Source organism: Daktulosphaira vitifoliae, unplaced genomic scaffold (assembly GCF_025091365.1).
Source record: "Daktulosphaira vitifoliae isolate Bord-2020 unplaced genomic scaffold, ASM2509136v1 Scaffold_2, whole genome shotgun sequence".
NCBI classification, from domain to species: Eukaryota; Metazoa; Arthropoda; class Insecta; order Hemiptera; family Phylloxeridae; genus Daktulosphaira; species Daktulosphaira vitifoliae.
In genome coordinates, this window is record NW_026099573.1 from 38,877,692 (window position 1) to 38,884,998 (window position 7,307).

At 26.3% G+C, this 7,307-nt stretch overlaps 1 protein-coding gene across 1 annotated transcript; it reads right to left on the reverse strand.

The window, feature by feature from the left end:
• Positions 1 to 1,672: 1,672 nt before the first annotated feature.
• Positions 1,673 to 4,296, reverse strand: LOC126899490 (uncharacterized). Its single transcript, XM_050674461.1, has 4 exons — positions 4,029 to 4,296; positions 3,515 to 3,569; positions 2,983 to 3,153; positions 1,673 to 1,858 (listed from the first exon to the last, which is right to left on the reverse strand). The coding sequence occupies exons 1-4, from the start codon at positions 4,134 to 4,136 to the stop codon at positions 1,797 to 1,799; spliced, it is 396 nt and encodes a 131-aa protein (XP_050530418.1). The 5' UTR covers positions 4,137 to 4,296; the 3' UTR covers positions 1,673 to 1,796.
• Between the last annotated feature and the right edge of the window lie 3,011 nt (positions 4,297 to 7,307).

Sequence of the window (7,307 nt, forward strand, 5' to 3'; positions counted from 1 at the left end):
TTTTTTTTTTCATTTTACAGTACATAAAATAAGCTTTAATTTGATATATGTTTAAAGGACGCAGTATTTTCGGAACATTTTTAAAAGTTAGGTTGAAAAAGTTTTATTTTTTTAAACAATGTTTCAAGTTTTGAACGCCCCCTATATAAGGTGAAATTGTTCAATTTTAATAAAAAGTATGTCAATTGAAAGATGTACTTATAATGTGTTTAGAAAAAAAAAATTGTACTGATACATATATTTTTTGAAAAGTTATAGCATTTTTAAATTGAAAATTTAAAATAGAAAATTTTAACACAAAAATAGCGGTTTTTAACTACGGCAGCCGTTTGCATGCAGAAGATTAAGTGTCGGGACAAATTTTTTTCTTAAATTTTATAGTACATAAAATAACCTTTAATTTGATATATGTTTGAAGGACGCAGTATTTCCGGAACATTTTCAAAAATTAAGTTGAAAAAGTTAAAATATCTATCTGTTTCATTTAAACATGATTGATAACAAAATTAACAAATGTATTCAAGTTCAAATAATTGTTTTTTTTTTGTCAATTATTTTTAAATATTTAAAATATTTATTTTAAATACACTAAAATATTGCTATATGTAATTTAGTGTAAAACAATTTTTTGAAAATGAATAACTATTTTAATTTGAAATATAATTAATTAATTAACTTTACGCTATGATTGCAAACGTATCAATCATAGGGAAATTTGTTTAACTTAACAGCAATTCATAACGTGATAAANTTAACTTAACAGCAATTCATAACGTGATAAAATTATTATGTTTTATTAATATTATAATTTGTGAACTATGTATTAATTATATATAGGTTATACCAGATACTTATGTTGCACTATTCGGAACAGTACTCTCCAGGAGACTTCCTTATTTTAGCTTTTAGCTTCGATGCGTAGCTGAGACGGTATTAATTTTACCATGATGTTTTTTTTTTTTTTTATGTCTGTTGCCACTTTTTCTCAGCTCTCACTGAACCGATTTTTTTCAACAATACCTCAAAAGATCACAAATCGTATCTAGTTGAAGACATTACCCTTAAAAATTTTCCCTCGTTCCCCGCAAATGGGGGAAATATCCAAAAAAATTACAAATTTAAAAATCAGTAAATTTTGTCATTTTTTTCACTTTTTTTTTCTTATAACTTCCATAACTTTTTCAAAAATATACAAATCAACATAAATTTTTTTTATACTAAAACCTTAGATATTTCTCTTTTATTTTATATCATTTTTTTTGAAAATCTAACACTTAACCTGGTCATTGGGGGGGATTTAAAATAGCAACTTTTTTTTTTAGCTTCGATGCGTATTTTTTATATTTTAATACTAATTTTTAATAACATTAAAACTTAGAAGTGATAGAAAAAGTCTAATTGCAGATTTGAAAACATCGCGAAAAGTGGATTTAGAATGGTATATTTTTTTTATCTTAAATTAAAGCTAATGTAATATAATTTAATTTTTTTTTTATAGTGATTTTAATCACTGTCAGATCAATATACTTGATCCAACTATGCTACGTCATCACTGTACCACGACCCCCCTGTACTGGGTTTTTTTTAATGTATATATATTAGGTATTTACCTATCATTTGGTATATATATATACATTAAGATATTGCTTAAAAAATATTTTCATACATAGATTTAATTCAATTTTATAAATATAAACACATATTTATTTGACATTTTTATGACAATAAGGTGAAATATTCTCTAATATTAAAGTACATGATACATATTATATGTTGAATATACGAAAAAAAAGTCATTATACTTCATATTTAATATCCTTCATTATTTCTTGAACATATTTTAAAAAATCATCGAAGCCTGGAATTAATAATAAATTATAAGAATCATTACAGATTTGAAAAAGTTTAGCAAACAATACTAGATATTTAAGATTAAGGAAAATGTTATTGAAACAGTAAAAATGTGTTAAGTATAAATAGTTGTATGAAATTTATCAAAAATAATCGTATTTCATTAAAGAATGATTGTAATAAATTAATCATTGGGCATCAGTGACGTTAGAAATTATTTTAGTAAATATCAACCATAAAGTATAACATATTAAATTAAATATTTACTGTTCAATTTAATAAATTTTCGATTATTTTAGTTCCATTAACTTGTTGTATATATTTATTATTATATCTAAAGAATAAACTGAGAAAATCTAAAGAATTATAGTTCCATTAATAACTGTAATTGATCGATAAATTTACAAACGAAAACTTAAAAATTTTGTTCAATTATTAAGTTAAAATTAATTAATCATATTAACTTCGATTTGAAGCTGAGAAGGCATTAATTTTACTTTAATGTGTATTTGTTTTTATTTTTTTTTTGTGTGTCACTATTACCACTGAATCACAGGTGTCACTGGACCGATTTTGATGAGCAATACACCAAAAGATCACAAATTGTATTTAGTCGAAGATAACACCCTCAAAATTAATCGAAAGTCTCTAGCTCCCCGTAAATAGGTGAATCTCTACAAAAATTACAATTTTTAAAATCTTAGAATTTCACTGTCTACAGATTTTTCATCGAAGCGTTTCTTATGATAGTGATTTTAATCACTGTTATATACCATGTATCATGTCCCAATTATATCACGTCCACATAGTGCTGCCGTTTTTTTGGAGTTGATATGATACTGATTCTTTTAAATTTAAGTTATTTTTTCATTTTATATTGAAGATTTCATTATTTTCTAATAAAAAAATAAAAATTTTTTTTAAAATTTTTAAAAACCCCTATTAAGGGGTGGGAACAAACGCCCTTGGGTCTACGAGCTTTTTATAGGAGGTTTCCTCTCAATGTACCGCTCCGGGGCCCATATAAGTCTTAATCCGGTTCTGGTTCAAATTACAATTTATTATTAAAAATATGCTGTTTAAAAAATAATTAGATAGATATAAATTTAAGTCAAATAATCTTTAACTTACATTTCAATGTTATGGGATTGCTTGTTTGTCCTTGGTCAATTTTACAACCAACACTTTTAAGATAATCATTTGCTTTATTTAGAGACACACTACCATCATTATTTTTAATATAGTCATATACCGTTTTCAAATCATCATTGAAATATTCTTCATTTTTATGAATCCAATTTTCTATTGCAGCAAGAATAGAACGATATTATTTTTCAATAATTTAAGGTATAATCTACGACATAGATCTTTAACGCTTAAAATCTTATTTTATTGTTCACTCGGTTTTACTCACGAATTAAGATAAAATGGCCTGGACGTGACAAAGTCTGAGGTGCGATACGGTTTTATTATAAAAAATCCGTATAAACCCAACCGTACGGTGCCGTTACTTCAAAATTTCCCTTTTTACGGGAAACATATAATAAAATCAGATCTCATGATAAGGTTTCGTGTACAGTCCATTTTATCTTAGTTTGTGAATAAACTTACTGATTCCTAATCATATGAGATCATAATAATTTAGCAATTACTTTATAATTACCTGAAGAATCAAAGCAAGCATAATCATGAGTGTTTTCTATTAAATCTTTCAATTCCTTAAAAAAAATAACAATATTTTTATTTTTGTTAGATTATTTGTTTCACTAAACACTTAATTTACATCAGTGTATATGTCAATAAATGACAACAAAATTAGAAAAATTTCGTCATAAGAATAATGTATGTTTGTTGTTATAAAATTAAAGTTATTAATCTTTTTGATAATTTATCTTTAAAATATTGAGTATATACACATATTAACACACTATTTCGAATTGACGAGTAAATTAAAACCTTTTACCAAAAACTTGATATAAAAGTCAATTAGGTTTATTCAAGATGAATAAATTTCATTAATTTGTATACGGCTATAATATTAGAACTATTATTCCTTACCAAAATTCGATGCATTTATTAAAATTTAATCATCTCTAAGTAAAAATATCTTTCAACTATATATACAATAATAAATAAGTTAACCTCACAAATCTCATTTTTGAAAAAAATAATATTACCTCGGATACTTTTTCATAATTTGAACCTAATGGTTTCGCTACTGCACAATACAAAATATTTATTAAGTAAAACAAAAATATAGTTTGTAATGAAATTATCTCCATCATTAAAAAGTGTATAGAACCGTTAGGTTGTAACTAGATATTATAATATGATTATAAAGCCAAATCACGTTTTTATTTGTTAAAATCAATTTAAAATATTGCAAATGTTACTTTTTAACACGCTTATATTAGTTTCACTTGTATGTTGTGGGTTTGTTGTTTGTTGTTTGTTCACGTCGTGAATCAGCTCTTGATTAATTTCGGGCTGATTCACAACGTGGTGGTGTGAATTTTAGACGGCGTGGGCCGCCCTGAAACAATACCTCGCGGTAGTTCCAGGGCGGTCTACATCATGCCGGCATGTGGAAAAAAAAAAAAAATGTTTGTTGTTTGTTTGCAACTTTCCACGCGCACGTGCTATGGCCTTGAGACTAAACGTTCGTAACGCATTCACCCCACCCCGCTCACCAATCGCATGCAACACTAATTCTGTATAATTTCTGTATATTTTTGGTTTTCGTACCCGTACACGCATGCGTGACATTAATTATATATATATAAACAAATTTTTATTTTGACTGACCAATACCACCCGCATGTAATGCGCCTTACGTATATATATTTATATATTCCTACTGCCGCTGCAGCCGTTTATACCTTAGGTATAACGCCCCCCCCCGCCCACAAAACAAGGCTATACCTAGTGCATGATACGTTTACGTACTTAAGTCGCTTTACTTGAATATATATATATATATATATTCTAATTACTAATAAAAATATAAATTAACACGCTTTATCTCATTAAGAGATATAGAGTGTATTCATTCCGATTACAAAGGATGATTCCCGTATTGTAATTTTTCGTCACTACCTCCATGTTCCGGGAGTGAGTAATTTGCGCGCCTGCTGCTTTCCTTGGATGTGGTAGCCGTTTCTCAGACTCCCTCCCCGGAATCGAACCCTGATTTCCCTTTACCCGTTACAACCATGATATTGATAGTAACTACTATCATAACATGAAACTAAGAAGTGAAAAATAAATATAGTTTAAAAAAACTAAAAAAAACACGCTTTTAAAGCACATCGAACTAAAAAGTTAAAAATAATTTTTAAAATAAGCTTAAAACAATAATGAACGAAAAATACTATTATTATTGTGATAAAAGCGTGGGTGCTTTGTGCCATATTTTTCGTATATTGAGCGCCCGACGCTTTTATTACAATAATACTAGTGTTTTTCGTTCATTATTGTTTAGGGCTTATTTTAAAAATTATTTTTAACTTTTTAGTTCGATGTGCATTAAAAGCGTGTTTTTTAGTTTTTTAAAACTATATTTATTATACTAAAAATAAATGTTACTCTTAATCATAAAAGATTTAAAAATAACTAACAAAATTAATTTTTACATAAAAATCAACTTAAACATTATTTCATCATATATTTTTCCGACTATTTTTAAGTTATGTAAATATTTATAACTAGGCAGAAGGAAGAATATATATTTTTTATAAATTATTAAAAACTATACGTTTACAGCCATCAACTAAATTATATTTGATTAAGTCAAATAAATTAAATAGAGCTGAAAAACATAAAATTGTTTATTGCTAAGATCTTATGTACATATTACAAGTAATAAATTCTGTTTTCTCAAATTCTTAATGGATGCAGTTATTTTAATAAAAATATAATTACAAAAAATTTTGGATATTACATTTATTTAAAAAAAACCATATGAAGTAAAACTTATCACGCGTGTAATAATTAATACATAACTTAAAAAAAATATATCACCAAATCAAAAATATATGTATCAGTACAATTTTTTTTTTCTAAACACATTATAAGTACATCTTTCAATTGACATACTTTTTATTAAAATTGAACAATTTCACCTTATATAGGGGGCGTTCAAAACTTGAAACATTGTTTAAAAAAATAAAACTTTTTCAACCTAACTTTTAAAAATGTTCCGAAAATACTGCGTCCTTTAAACATATATCAAATTAAAGCTTATTTTATGTACTGTAAAATGAAAAAAAAAAATTTGTCCCGACACCTTATCTTCTATGTGTAAATTGCTGTCGAAATTTAAAAAAAAAATGTAATATTTGCGATAAAAATCACCTTCTATAAGGATGTTTTTTGTACTTAAAACTGCCATAACTTTTTCAAATATAACCAAATCAAAATAATATTTTTTTATATTGAAACCTTAGGTAATTTCCTTTCGTTTGATATCATTTTCTTTGAAAATCTAACACTTATTCTGCTCACAAAGGGGATTTAAAATAGAAACTTTTTTACAAACCTAACTTTTTCAACTTAATTTTTGAAAATGTTTCGGAAATACTGCGTCTTTTCAACATATATAAAATTAAAGCTTATGTCATATAATATAAAATTAAAAAAAAAATTTGTCCCGACGACCTATCTTTTATGCGCAAATAGCTACCGTATTCAAAAATATGCTATTTTTGTGTTAAAATTCTTGGTTTTGTATTTTATTTTATTATAAGGGGATTACTTATTTTCATAAATATTATATCAAAATAATTGACATAGTATAAAAAGTTAAACATATTTAAATTTTTTTGTTTTTTGAAGTCGAGAAAAATAACTTTAAAATTTAAACTAGCTAATTTTCCATTTTTATTAAGTGACGAATGAGACGTACGGTTTTTGAGACGGTAACACTTGGGTCTTTCAAGACTGTGGCACTGAATTTTTTTTTAATTCTTTTTGAGTTAAAAAAAAATGTTTAACTCATTTAGATTCAATAACTTCAATAAATATCAAGGATTCCATTACGTTAGTCTCCTCTCGTGAGAAGAAATTCATATTAATATTATTTTACTATGTGGTTTTTTTTTGTAGCTATCATTTATTTTCTCAGCTCTCATTTAACCTACTTTTTTGACAAATTTTTTTTTTAAATTAAACACTATCTACAGATTTGCATCGAAGCGTTTTTTATGATAGTGATTTTAATTACTGTCAGATATCATCTATACTGGACCCAACTATGCCACGACCCCACTGTGCCGCCACCCCACTGTGCTGGGTTTTATTTTCCCCATATATTTCCCCCATTTGCGGGGAACGAGGGAAAATTTTTAAATGTAATGTCTTCAACTAGATACGATTTGTGATCTTTTGACGTATTTTTGAAAGAAATCGGTCCAGTGAGAGCTGAGAAAAAGTGGCAACAGACATAAAAAAAAAAAAAA